The 15,071-nt window shown below is 33.3% G+C and overlaps 2 protein-coding genes across 4 annotated transcripts in view; both read left to right on the forward strand.

Moving 5' to 3' along the window:
• The window catches only part of LOC106468432 (DENN domain-containing protein 4C-like), a 115,834-nt gene extending 113,661 nt beyond the window's left edge, over positions 1-2,173 (forward strand). For all 3 annotated transcript variants that reach the window (XM_022396764.1, XM_022396765.1, XM_022396766.1), the window contains 2 exons: positions 251-423; positions 1,141-2,173. In XM_022396764.1, coding sequence (XP_022252472.1) covers positions 251-423; positions 1,141-1,286 — 319 coding nt within the window. In that variant the 3' untranslated portion in view covers positions 1,287-2,173. The remainder of the gene's footprint in view (positions 1-250; positions 424-1,140) is intronic.
• An 8,732-nt stretch (positions 2,174-10,905) lies between these two features.
• Positions 10,906-15,050, forward strand: LOC111088025 (probable ATP-dependent RNA helicase ddx17; the record flags this gene model as incomplete). Its single annotated transcript, XM_022396762.1, has 3 exons — positions 10,906-10,917; positions 14,276-14,720; positions 14,781-15,050. Coding segments are annotated over exons 1-3 (727 nt in total), but the record flags the coding sequence as incomplete, so codon positions are not given.
• Positions 15,051-15,071: the final 21 nt, after the last annotated feature.

Below are 15,071 nucleotides of genomic sequence, written 5' to 3' on the forward strand. Positions count from 1 at the left end.
AGATAGCCCTCGTGTACCTGTGCGCGAAATTCAAAACAACAAACAAACAGTATATTTTTGATTAATTACATTTGTTTGGTGATAAATAAATGCATGATCTTAAAAACTTAGATTGTGTTAAACAAAGGTGTTAATTTGGAGTTTATTTTAATGAACATTTACCTTTTGTGAATAAGAAGAGTCAAGTTTGCTATCACTCAATGTCACACGCTTATTTTGTGATCTTAAGTAAAACCCTCTTTCCTTGTAGCATCATGTGTCAAATCCTTACAAGAATCCAGTGTAATGATCTCCTGTCTCCCATAAACTTGTTGATAAATGAAAGGAGAAAACATTGTACAGCTCGTCAGAGTTATCACAGTATCTATCGCAGCTTGTTGTTTCTATGTTATGTTGCATTGGGCAGAGAAAACATTGACCACAGTAAGTAGTATGTGATTTTATGCACATAGTATTTAACATTTCTAAAAAGAAATATGGGTAAATCACAACTGACTAAATCCAATTAAATGAAAGTTTATATTATTAATAATGTGGATGTTAAACACTTTTCACAGAATTATAATGTTGCATTTTGTTATAGTTTGCCATTTTTCACACATATATAGTGTCATACAAATCTGATACTAGTATTGATTTCTGAAAAAAAAAGTTTTAAAGGTTGATTAATTGATTTTGTTGTATTAGATTTTGTTAAGATTGTTTAAACTGAAATGAACTTAAAACAGTGGGCAGAAACGTTCATCTAGCCTTAGTGTCTTTTCAGTAAAACAGCAAGTAAACTAGTTAAAGTTAGAACTACAGTTCAAACTTGACAGACTAATATTATAAAAGCTATATCAGATTTTAGTTCAAAATAATCATTTCATTAAAAAGGAGTTTTGTTTATAATTCATGATTTCTTAATGATGTTCTGTTATCTTTAAACATAGATTGATATGATTTCTTAATGCACTATCTAATGATGTTCTGTTATCTTTAAACATAGATTGATATGATTTCTTAATGCACTATTTAATGATGTTCTGTTATCTTTAAACATAGATTGATATGATTTCTTAATGCACTATTTAATGATGTTCTGTTATCTTTAAACATAGATTGATTATTAAACTTTTTTCGTTTCTTTTCTATTCAAAGCTGCTTTTGACCGAGAGTATTTACGTGCATATGAACAATTGTCTTCCATGCAACGAGCCCTTCTAGTGAAAGCAGACAAGCCACCGTCCAGCCGAGCATTCTTCTGTCAGAGGTATTTTATGGAGCTAGAACTAAAGGCAGTGTAAGAAGGCTACATCTATATTAATAATGACCTCATGAAATGTAGTTGCATATGTGTGTATATAAGGATATACTGACTTAAGATTGCTACTCAACCAAAACTTAAGTATTAACAAAAAAAGTCTATTACTGGACTTTGTATTCTAAACAGCTAATTTTCTATTTAAACTGATAGCTCTTTTAGTTTTGGAAATTTCTGTTATAACTAACTTTGGGTTGTATAATGTGTTCAATTCGTTTTTTTTTCACATTTAAAATGTGAAGGGTTTCTCACTTTTATAATTTCAGCTTAAATTCTATTAATGTACTAACAATGATTTAATGTCTTGCTCTACTAATTTTAGTTTTTAGATTAAAAGACATATTTGTAACTAAATATAAGTCACTTCTATTTTAAGTAATGTTATTTTGCTGTTATGTTAAAAGTGCATAGACGTTTTCTCATGCTGTTCTTTACTGGTTAAAAGAATTCATCAGGAAAGTATACATAACTTTCCAGTATTCTCGTAGTGTAATGTAATTTTAAAAACTACAGTCAGACGTGTACATTTTTAGATATAAGTATTACTTCACAGATTTGAAGGTAGCAGATTTCACAGTTTTGACAAAAATGATTAACCAAGTAAACATTGAGATGTATTACATTTTTCAATTCTAGATGAAGCTATAATTGTATGTAGTTTCTTCTGGGATGATTTGATTGAAATAGTTAAAGATTTTATGCTTGGTTCACCTTCTCATTCGTCATAGTAAATAAAATTGTATTAGCATGCTCTAATCATTACTTTACCAATCACTTCCCAATAACCTGTTTGTTCATTTTATAATATCTTCATTAGCTGTACATCAGAATTTTAGACAAATACAATATTATTGTAAATAGATAGAGAGATATATATGGATACATAAGGTTTTATTGGTGTTGGGAATTATAAGCTGTTAAATGAAATATGTATAAAAGGTTGATCATTTGGGATATGTTTTATTGAACTACAACAAGTTCATGAACTTCATCGTGGAGGTATAGTTTTTTCAAAACTTTCATTTTTTTGGGTAGAATAGAATGTGTAAATATATTTAATTTTTTGTGTTTTTTGTCTCTGCTATTGACTAACATATCATGTTTTTGTTGTCTAAAATATGTATGGTATCTTTTTCATGAAGAATCTTGTTTGGTTAATAAATGAATTAATTTTTTTTTCCAATTGGTGTTCTTACTGAAAATAGTGTACATCACTTTCACCTCATAAATCCGTTTAGGATATGAATTAAATATGTTACTCTTCGTCCAGTTTCAGTTTACAGTGGCAGTTGTGAATTAACCACATTTTGTGTAGGTAATCTGTATAAGTTTTAAGCTTCTACTGCCATGAGCATAGTGACAAACTTAAGTTCTGCCTATTTGCAATTTTAATTTCTTAAAAAACACCATGCTTATAAGTCCTGTTTTAATAAATATTAGAGCTCCTCGTGGTTATGTTTTCTGAAATCAAATAGTATGGAAAGTTTAAAAAAAAAATGTGTTTCATAAAAGTTGTTAAAAATAATGTTAAGACAGGACCAAGTTTTCAAACAATAATTATCCAAACACTTATTAATTATAAATCATTTAAGAAATTGTCTATATATTTCAAGTCAGAACCTTTGTCTCACACTCTTTTTGAATAATATTTCAACATTAGAAAATGAGACACACACACACAAATGTAGCTTTAAAATCTGTGCATGATGTAAACATTCGAAAGTTCCTTGTCTACATGTTTCATAACTTTGTATTTGGGGTGACACATACCTATTACTGCAAATTGTTAATAGAAGAAGTAATGATTAGCCTCAGCATCAATAGAAATGTTGTGGATATGTTATAAGAGTGACAGAGAAATCCCATTAGTCAGTTAAATTAGCCCCAGAGTTGGCAGTGGGTGATGCCTTCTCTCTAATCTATCAGTTCAAAATTGGGGTGGCTAGCACAGATAACTCTTGTATGAATATTTGAAACTAATAAAGAAATCTTTTTATTTATTTTGAAATGCTATTTTAACACTTTCCCTCCTAATGATCATAAATTTGATTTATTTTGTTTTGAGACTAACATTCTTTATTCTACAAGGAATCGACTTTATTCTTTGCCAACTATCCATATTTCAAGAGGGAAAGGGTAACTCAAAACTAATGCATTAGAGCAGTGATTAATACCTTACCATGTTGTTCTAAAAAGAATTAAATCTGAATTCTTCTCAGAAAACTTTATTACCATTATATTATGGTTTTACAGTTGTAATATTTTTATCATTTCATTATATTTCAAAAGGAATATATAGAGCAAAACTATAATGTTTATTACTTATGCTGACAAATTTGTTTGTAATGGATACTTGTGGTGTAATATTTAAAAAATTATAGTATTTACAGTACAAAAACGCCCGGTGGTTAGGGCGCTCGACTTGCAATCTGAGGGTCGCGGGTTCGAATCCCCATCCCACCAAACATGCTCGCCCTTTCAGCCATGGGGGTATTATAATGTGACGGTCAATCCAACTGTTTGTTAGTAAAAGAGTAGCCCAAGAGTTGGTGGTGGGTGGTGATGACTAGCTGCCTTCCCTCTAGTCTTACACTGCTAAATTAGGGATGGCTAGTGCAGATAGCCCTCGTGTAGCTTTGCACAAAATTCAAAACAAACAAAACAGTACAAAAGGAATATGTAGCTTTATACTAAAAATTAACCTTAAGGCAATTCAGTTTAGATTAGTATTAAAGGTAGTAGGTTAGAACAATTTTACCTCTGAAAAAGCTGTTTTTTAGACATATTCTATGTCTGGAGTAACTTGATGATGCGATGCATCTCTTAAGATGATTGATGGGAGTGAAGTCCAGAGGCCACTTTGTTTGGTCAATCCCTATTTTTTCTTCAAAGAATGGATTGACCAGTTTAACATGGATGGGAATGGTGGTATCATCCATTATTCTGGAGTTAAGACCAATTACACCAACATATGGTAGTGTAAGTTTTATTCTTCACACCTAACTTCCACTACCATCATATGCTTTATGCTTCTCTGTGAATATTTACTTCAATTTTATTCCAGGTTCTCCCCAAATGATTATATGCCTGCCATCTGGTTGCAGGATAAAATGTGACTTGTATGTTAAAAGAACATTGCTCCAATTGTTATTGGTCCACAGGGCATGTTCTTGGCATTGTTGCAGGGGGGCTGTTTTATACCTTGCAGTGAGAGAAATTCATCTCCGTGGATGTCTGACTAAAACTCAACCTTCTGTAATTGTTTCTAACCATCTTTTTGTTAACACAGTTGCTAACTGCAGTTGTGAACATCTTATTCAGACTCAGAGAAGGTATCTTAAAGTGACCCAAAATTGACAGTTAATAGTTGTCTGCTTGATTTGTAGATAATGGACCATGTTATCGAAGTGTACAATCAACTATACCTTGATTTGTAGATAATGGACCATGTTATTGAAGTGTACAAGCAATTATACCTTGATTTGTAGATAATGGACCATGTTATTCGAAGTGTACAAGCAACTATACCTTGATTTGTGGATAATGGACCATGTTATCGAAGTGTACAATCAACTATACCATGATTTGTAGATAATGGACCATGTTATCGAAGTGTACAAGCAACTATACCTTGATTTGTAGATAATGGACCATGTTATTCGAAGTGTACAATCAACTATACTTTGATTTGTAGATAATGGACCATGTTATCGAAGTGTACAATCAACTATACCATGATTTGTAGATAATGGACCATGTTATCGAAGTGTACAAGCAACTATACCTTGATTTGTAGATAATGGACCATGTTATTCGAAGTGTACAAGCAACTATACCTTGATTTGTAGATAATGGACCATGTTATCGAAGTGTACAAGCAACTATATCGTGATGTCTGTGAGGTTTATCCATGGTTTGTGAACAGTTGAGAACATTTTAAACTCGGGGATTAATTTCAAAGTGACAACTAAGTCAAGATTATGTGAGATTTGTATATATAGTACAAACTAAATGACCAGTCTTTTGCATTTCAGAACATGAAGGATCATTAAATGCCTGGTTTGCAAAAAATGAACTTAAAGGGTAATTGACATTTACATAGTAGTGGTTTTGCCTTGTCAAAGGTAGAATATTGAAATTTTCAATATTCCTTATTATGAGAATTTCGTTTTTTAACCAGATATTTTGTATTAGTCATATTTATATATCAGGACTGTACTTATTTTTTAAGCCACCTATTTATTGTTGCAGGACAATTTCAGTAAACAGACTAATTTAATTATGTGTTACATTGTTTTCTAAATCATTATTTCCTTTGGGGAAGTTAGTATTGCAAGAAATAGCTGGTTCTTCAGATTTTCTTTTAGGGCTTTTCATGGCCTAGTGGTCAGCATGTTTAAACTTTTGAGTCCTAAGAGTCATTGTTCACAATCTTTTTCTTTAAAAATCACTACAAACTTTGGGGCTATAGATATGATATAAGAGTGTCTGCCAAATCTCACTATTCATTCAGACATGAGTTGGTGATGGGCTCTGTTCAATAGCTACCTTCCCTTTAGTCTATCATTGCAAAATAAGGGAACATCTTTTGTAGCTTTCTGGGAAAATTCTAAATAAAACAAACCTTATCTAATGTCATTGTTTTCACCTATCCTACATTTCAACTTTGTCAAATTCAGAGAGATGATACTCAGTTGGTTATAATAAAAATAATAATGCATAATCAGATTTTCACATATAAAGACAAAGGCATCATGGTAGCCAGTTACAACAGAAAAATTAAATTAGAAATTACATTTTGTGATTTTTAAGGAATTAAGATTTATAATGTTCTGATATTTTATTTAAATTATTGCAAAAAATGTATTGTTAAAAAGCAAGAAAAATTTTCTTTGGAAGTAGTGAACATCCGCAGAGCAAAATTCTGTTTTGTATGTTGTTGATTTATTAATAGATACAGCTATTTGACAGGTATTTTGAATTTAAAACTTGCTTAAGACAACAACAAAAATCTTGAGAGGAATTTTGAGTGGGACCTACGAGCAGTTGGTGACAAGACAATCTCTTCTCACTTGCTTTCTTTTGTTACAAATTTGGGTTGGATTTTCAACCAGGGATGTCTCAGTGGTGAACTAGAGCCAGAGTAGGTTGAGGGAATGATGTTCAAGGTAATTTGTCAGCTTTTTAAAAATTAGTAAATGTCTGCAAACACTTTTGCTGATAGCAGTGTCTTTGTCCAGAAGTTCTTTAAGCACTTTATATACTACTTTGGGTAGTGTTTCTGACCAGTGGCAGAGATGGCCTATGGTGTAGGTATTTTCTTTGTTGTTGTCAGACTAGCAACTGAAGGATTAGGTTCTCTAGCTTTTTAGGCTTGTGGTTTCATCGGTTACCTGGGTTTGATGGTCAGATGTATAAGCTTCCATTTTAAGCTGGGATTTGAGTATGTTGATCTTCAGTGAGGATTTGGGTTTTGTTTTAAGTTTGGTTTGATCTTCGCGCAAAGCTACACGAAGGCTATCTGCACTGGCTGTCCCTAATTTACCATCTAAAGACTAGAGGGAAGGCAACTAGTCATCACCACCATCTAGGGCTATTCTTTTATTGACTGTCAAATTATAATGCCCAAGGCTGAAAGGGCGAGCATGTTTGGTGGGATGGGGATTCTAACCTGCGACCCTCAAATTGCAAGACAAGCTCCCTAACCACATACATGACAATGCAGAGTCTTAGGGTTTGTTGTTCTGTTTATGGTATCTACTGATGCCTTTATAAGTGATTTTGTATTTGGAAAATCGTTTAACTTTGTTAACCTAAGCAGAATGGTGGAAATTTACATTTCTTGCAGTCGCGTAATGAAAATAAAAATCTTATCTTTATTTTTGAGAAAAAAAAATTGAATAAACAACAAGTTGTGTGAAAGTGATGGTTGAAAGACAAACAAGCGTTCTTCTTTGAAACATGAAAGATCAGTCAAAGTTGTTCCTAATATCACAACGGACATACCTGGAGCCTAAGGATTAGTAAGTGTTATTTCTAGAACCACAACAGTCAAAATCTTTGGAACTTTGAGTCTAATGAATCATGAAAATTCTTCCTAGAATGACAACGAACATTCTCTTCGAAACGTGAAGTCTAAAAAGTCATTAACAGTTCTTCGTAGGACAACAACTCTTGAGAACCTGGAGTATGAAACTTCAGTAAAAGTTTTTTTCACACCCACAATACTTATTGGAAATCTGGAATCTGAAGGGTCAGCAAACGTTTCCCCTAGAATTAAAACTGACACACCCTTGAAAACCTGGAATCTAAAGAATTAGTAAAATAACTACAATAAACTTTTGAATCCCTAAGTCTGATGGATCAACAAACACTCTTTGTATAAGTATAACGGACAAACGGTTAAAGGAGCTGTAAAAGTTTTTCCCAGAACCACAAGTTACTGTAAATCTGGAGCCTCAAGAATTAATAAAGTCCATACAACTATAACGTGCAAACTCTTGGAAACCTGGAGTTTGAAGGATCAGTAAACGTTCTTTCAAGAGCCTTAACATGTGTCATGGTAGTGAAAGAGCAAATTAATGTTTTTTCCTGGGAACTTAACAGATAATTATTTGAGGTCTCATCATAACATTAGCTAGTCACTTTACATAAAATTAACTTTTAGATATAAACCGCTTGTTTTGAATAATAATATTTTGATTTTACCGAATATAGTAGTTTAAGTTAGTCTCATTTTCATATTTGTGTATTAATTTTGTAGATATCGCAAAAATAACACGCAAAGAGTCGTTTAGAGAAAAAGCAGTATAATATTAATGAAACGAAATAATTCTTAATGAGATAAGAAAAATTTATAATAACAAGAGATTAACAAGTTTAAAATGCATTCTGGTTAATTTTTTTTTTAAATAATGACATTAATATAATTTTGATGTAATAGTTTTAACAGTAGCCTTTTTAGGAGTGTCTGTGTTCATGCACTTTACTTGCAATTCAATGGCGTATTAAATAGTGATGAAAGAGGGCTGCCTTTTTTGTATATCACGTTGTACTCGCGTGCTGTATACCTTCACAGTTGAAATATGGGAACTTGAGGATAAGTAAGGTTATTTTATACTGTAACTGAAGCCTGAATTACTATTCTTGTTTTTTGGATGAATATTTTATAAAGAATTTATCCGTCGAATAGTCGAGTGTTGGGCGAAAATTTTCTCATTAGCGATTATCTTCACTGTACAGTGATCGAAGAACGATGTTGTCATTATCAGATATTAGTACAAAATGTATGAAGAAATATGTGAATACAACAAAAGCATAGAACAGGGCACAAGGTACGTAAATCACGTTACAGAGAGATTTAAAGATCTGTTCATCTAATAGCTTTCGGAAAGTGGGGTGATAAAAACAAATCGTAGGGTTTACAAACACTATGAGCAATATCAAAGTTCAAATTGTAAGTCAGTAGAAAGTCAACGGTACAGTTAGATTTTCCATGAATAAATTTATTTTCTTTAGAAATACTAAATAATTTTAAATTGTACTTTAATAATTAAAACTCAACAAAACGTTTCGAAACACGAAGGACTAGAAAGGCTGATTATAAAGCAGTGTAATGTGCTGACCTCTGTACTTACGAAATTCTGTTATGTATATCTAAGAAATTGACTTGAAAAATATAAATACCTAATATCATAATTCTGTTACATAATTGTGGGTTGAAATTCATAATGTGGCTTGATGAAAGAATAAACGTTAAAATTTAGTTATTACAAAAGACCTTGTATAGAGCTCGATGAATAAAAGGTTTAACGTTCTCAGTTAATATTTCCGTTTCATTTCAGCCTGCAACAAATCCAACGGATATATTTTATCTGTGCGTATATTTGTTGATTTTATAAACTTAAGGTAAGCATAAAAACTGTTCTTAGACTAAAAATATGCCTTTACCCGCAAAGTGAAAGCTATGTTTACAAAAGAGAATTTTCCGTCTCATGAAATAATTATGATGAAACTGGGCTTATCTCCATTAAATAGATAAATTGAAAGTTCACAAACTTTTAGCCTTTGTTTTCATGAAAATGACAAATACTTGCTAGCTTCATAGATGCAGCTCCAAAGTTTTTCCTTGTGTCTTTGGTCTACTTAAATGTTGGCTTCGGAAGTAGATGCTCATATTAATGACGGTAATAGTAGGAATCGACAGGGATTCCAAATAATTCACGCGCCGAAAAAACACCCTATCGAATTCCCAAGCAAAAAACCGACCATTCAAAGTATTGGTTATGATATATTATGTGCATATATACCAATAATACACAAAAAAGGTCGCTAACATTTCCGATATAACAATTCAAAAATTTCTAAAACAGCAGTTTTTTCGTCTGCTACCTACCTACCTGATCACGTCAGCGATGCTAGCGTCTAAACGGCTCTGACTTTCGCTACAAGATTTCTCCAGATTACTTGACTGGTATGTGGGTATCCCCTTTTGATATTTCGATAAAATTCACACGCACAGGTATCATATAAACGATAAACAAATCATGCACGAACTTAAATATCTTTTCAACTCAATGGATGGCGCTACGTACAGATGGATAGACACGCGACAGTTTCTAAAGATAAAGTATATAATTTATACAGATATAACATAAAAATTAAATGAAGAAGACTATTAAAAATTATGAATTTTAACATGAATTAAGGATCCTGCTACAAAAAGTAATGAAACAAGAATTAAAACTACAATAACAAATTTATAAAATTTAATCCCTACTTTAGCAGTTTTATATACTTATGTGTAGGCCAAATTAAGGATCATATTTTATAACTTTGTGGTTTTAATTATTTTAAAAGTTATAGCTATCAGGGATATGGATATACTGAAAGTTTATAGATGTTGTGTCCATTTCATGGACATATAGAACTAAACAAATAAATAGGAAAAAAATTAACATTTTAATGGAAAGTAGGAATCGTTGGTTATTTCTAGAATTGCTAAAAGAAGTATCCAAAACAAAATAAATGCTGCAATAAAAAGTACACGCACGATTTTCAGTTCCTACTTTGGTTGTCATCGTGATTTGTATAGCTAAATGAAGCAGTAAGTTTGCCAACCATAGTAGGGACTGAATATCGTTTTCAAATCTATACAACTAGTAGTCTGCGGGTCGCAGGTTCGAATCCCCGTCACACCCTTTCAGCCGTGGGGGCGTTATAATGTTACGGTCAATCCTACTGTTCGTTAGTAAAAGAGTAGCCCAAGAGTTGGCGGTGGGTGGTGATGACTAGCTGCCTTACAGTGATAAAATATGGACGGCTAGCGCAGATAGCCCTCGTGTAGCTTTGCGCGAAATTCAAAACAAAAAGAAACAATTGCAATATTTATTTTGTTTTGGAAAGTTCTTAAAGGAATTCTACGAATAAGCAAGGATCCTTACATTTCATTAAAATTGTAATTTTTTTCTCTATTCATGTACAGTAGATAAGCTGTCGAAAGTTTGTCAATATCGGTGTGATAGAAGATTGGTCTTTAGCAAAGGCTTCTTGCAACTGAACCTGCAATGTGAAGCAATATCACTGTCATCAGACTGAGCACGATGAACAATAAAGTAAGAACATCATTTTTATAAAGAGTGAGTAACCTTCAGTATCAGTCTAATCCGTGCGTTACAGATGTATTATTGTAATATTACATAGTTGAGACAGTATTTCCATCCCAGTTTTCCTCTCTGGTGACGTTCCTTAACATTAGCAGAATAACAGGTAGTCTTTCACTGGGTTTTATTTGGTTGTTAGAAGTAGTATATTATTATGTTTACTTTGATTTCTTACCGTCGGTTACTACTTTTTTGTTTTTTAACGTATAATCTTGAATTCCACAAAATGAAACGTAATGTACTGGAATGATCATTCTAAAGTTTTCACAGTTTTTTATTTTTTTCTATACTTGGAAAACGATATGACATCCGACAAATTTATAGTGGAACAAATTATAGCAATATTTATGTTGTTTAAAAAACAGAAGAAAAGTTAGAAGTGCCAAATTGAATTTATTATAAGGTCAGTAATAGCAAATAGTAGGATATATATATACAGAGGGTTTAGTATATTTTCGTAAAACAATTTCAATATATAAATCAGCAAGCTATGTGACAATCACAGCCAGTGGAACGGAATGTATCAGAACTACATTTTGACAATGGCGTTTCGTTGGCAGTGAGATTCCACCGAAAATTGATCGCTTTTTAGAAGAGTGCGTAATAGTTCTTTCCGACACAAAATCCTTGCACTCAGGTCATAAAAATGTGTTTTAGATTGGAGATTTATAATTTCCGAAACCTGGACATAACAGCCTTACGACAAAACCTTTTTCCTTAGAAACTACGCTACAGTAGCTTAACGGTAAGTCCGAAGGCTTGTAACGTTAAAAAACGGGTTTAGATACTTGTGGTGAGCACGGTACAGATAGCCCATTGTATAGCTTTGCGCTTAACAACAAACAAAACCATCTACGCTGCAGGGTTACTATCTAGGTGCATGGTCGTCAGATAGAGCATGACTGGACGTAGTGACATGGAGTTACCAACGTAATGAGATTCGAAAACCGTTTGAAAATAACGTATTCAACCAGTATGTGTGTGTGTGTTTTTGTATATGTATATACACACACACACATTCTTTTTTTTTTTGCACTTTAGTAGACTTTTTCGCGTAAAAACTAACGATTTTAGACAACAAGTTAAACAGCATTTCAACTTATTAAACAACAATAAAAATTTGTTGTTCATGTGAAACACAGTAAGATATAGTTATAACATGTAACAGGTTTCTAACAACATTGTACAGTAATCTATTGTATCTATGGGAAGAATGCTAAAGTAATGTTATTCGTGAACATTAGAATGTGCTACCAGATGATAACGAACCCCCGAGTGAAGTAGATAACTTGTTAAAATACTTTGCGTTTTTTTACTCTACTAATAAACATTGACAGAAAAATAAAATCCGAACGTTAAACAATTAAAATTCCAGCCGAATTTACAGGATGTATGTATTTTAATGTTTATAGAGATAACAACGAAATGTGTATGTATATAAACGAGAACCCCCAGTAATACTTTTCTTTTACTACAACAATGTTCTGAGGGAAAGCTCGCTATCTGGGGTTTAACTGGAAATTCTTAAAATCTTTTATTTTCTCAAGATTTTGATCTTGATACCCGAGATAAATATGGAACATTAATTTCGAGTGAATACGTGTGTTTTATAGAAGCAGCCCAAGATATGTTGCATGGAAAGAGGAAAAGTATTCAATCACCTTTTACATTACATTAACAATTTCCATGGGAGATTTTATTGTTTCAACCAACACCTAGATATAATATGCGATTATAATAAAGTTCGTAACGACAGCTAGGTTATTAATGACAGTTTGCCATCACCCTCCGCTAGCAACTTGTAGAATACACCTAGCGCAGCGTTTGGTAACTAATCACTTTACACTGCATTCTTTGACTACAGTAACTGTCGCTGCAATCGTTATAAGTCCTAAGTTTTAATTCGTTGTTATATGCCCGGTGTCCGAAATCAGTAGTAATGATGTGTTTTTGTATTACCACTTGAGATGGGAGGGGGGAGGTCGGAATAATGGTCTAAGATAGACTTTGAAAATCATCCCTAAAGAATTAAATACGTCTAAAAAATATTTCAGCATAGTTTTTGTTGTGTACGAAAAACCTTTGATTATCTTTATTCGTAGCCACTTTTCAGGCTCTATTTTTTTTCGGCCTTAAATGCTAGTACTAGTTAATTAGTTAGAAAGAAAATAGACAACTTTGATTAAAGAATATCATACCGAGTGGATATAAACGTAGACCAAGAAACGTATCAACAAATAATACAAACATTTTCAGAATGTCGTCATCTAGTTGTTGTTTCATAACAGTTAAAATACTTCTGGAGAGTACGAAAAGAAGTAGCAGACGGCTATTACATAAGTAAAAACACCAAACATGTAATCGCAATATTTATATATAATTGGTAAGTCTAAAACAGGGATATGATATCAAGATAAACTTTAATCAAGTCAGGATAGCCGTGTAGGTCTAAATGATAAATATGCAATAATCAGTATATATTTAGAATTTGTTTTTAAGTGCAAAGCTGCACATTGGGTAATCCGAGATGTGCCCACCATAGGGATCAAATTCCAAATTCTAATGCTATAATCCGTCAATCTTACTACTGATCCATCGGGGGGGGGGTACTATATTAAAAGAGAATAATGCCCAAGTTTTCAATGATCCATCGGGGGGGGACTATATTAAAAGACAATAATGACAAGGTTTTCGATGATCCATCGGGGGGGACTATATTAAAAGACAATAATGACAAGGTTTTCGATGATCCAGCGGGGGGGGGGCTATATTAAAAGAGAATAATGACAAGGTTTTCGAGTTAGTTGAATGAAAATTAAAGTTGAAGTTGAAAGCAAATTTCATATAATGGAAAAGTTTACTAATATGTCTATTAAAGAGGGTCGAGTTTATGTGTTTTGTTAATAGGGCACATGGAGTCAGCATGTGACAAGCATGTTAAAGAAATTCATTCACACTTGCCTAAGTTTTAGTTGTTAATACAGGGTCGACATATTTTAGACGTCTTACGAAAACTTAATATGTCTTCGCAATGGTGGAGAAAGTTATAGTTTAATTAGGCGTAACTATCGGTAGGATTCGATGACGAGGAACCCACTTTGAGACTAATAATGGCTGGAGACGGCTTGAATGGGTAATGAAGAAAAACTTTAATATAACAGCAAATGTACAACGTTTCGACAAGGTTTTGTCATCCAAAATTACTCTTCATTACCCATTCAAGCCGTCTCCAGCCATTATCGGTAGGATGTTACAACAGTGAACAATTTACAGGTCAGGAATATAAAAATAACATTTGTGGTACTCCAAGACTACTCGAGGACCTAGCAAAGAGCACTCCAAGACTACTCGAGGACCTAGCAAAGAGTACTTCAAGACTACTCGAAGACCTAGCAAAGAGCACTCCAAGACTACTCGAGGACCTAGCAAAGAGTACTTCAAGACTACTCGAGGACCTAGTAAAGAGTACTCCAAGACTACTCGAGGACCTATTAAAGAGTACTTCAAGACAACTCGAGGACCTAGCAAAGAGTACTTCAAGACTACTCGAGGACCTAGTAAAGAGTACTCCAATACTACTCGAGGACCTAGCAAAGAGTACTTCAAGACTACTCGAGGACCTAGTAAAGAGTACTCCAATACTACTCGAGGACCGAGTAAAGAGTACTTCAAGACTACTCGAGGACCTAGTAAAGAGTACTCCAAGACTACTCGAGGACCTAGTAAAGAGTACTCCAAGACTACTCGAGGACCTAGTAAAGAGTACCCCTAGATTACTCGAGGAATTAGTAAAGAGTACTCCATAACTACTCGAGGACCTAGCAAAGAGTACTCCAAGACTACTCGAGGACCTAGCAATAAGTACTCCAATACTACTCGAGGACCTAGCAAAGAGTACTCCAAGACTACTCGAGGACCTAGTAAAGAGTACTTCAAGACTACTCGAGGACCTAGTAAAGAGTACTCCAAGACTACTCGAGGACCTAGTAAAGAGTACTCCAAGACTACTCGAGGACCTAGCAAAGAGTACTTCAAGACTACTCGAGGACCTAGCAAAGAGTACTTCAAGACTACTCGAGGACCTAGTAAAGAGTACTACAATACTA

Source organism: Limulus polyphemus, unplaced genomic scaffold (assembly GCF_000517525.1).
Source record: "Limulus polyphemus unplaced genomic scaffold, Limulus_polyphemus-2.1.2 Scaffold3006, whole genome shotgun sequence".
Lineage (NCBI taxonomy): Eukaryota > Metazoa > Arthropoda > Merostomata > Xiphosura > Limulidae > Limulus > Limulus polyphemus.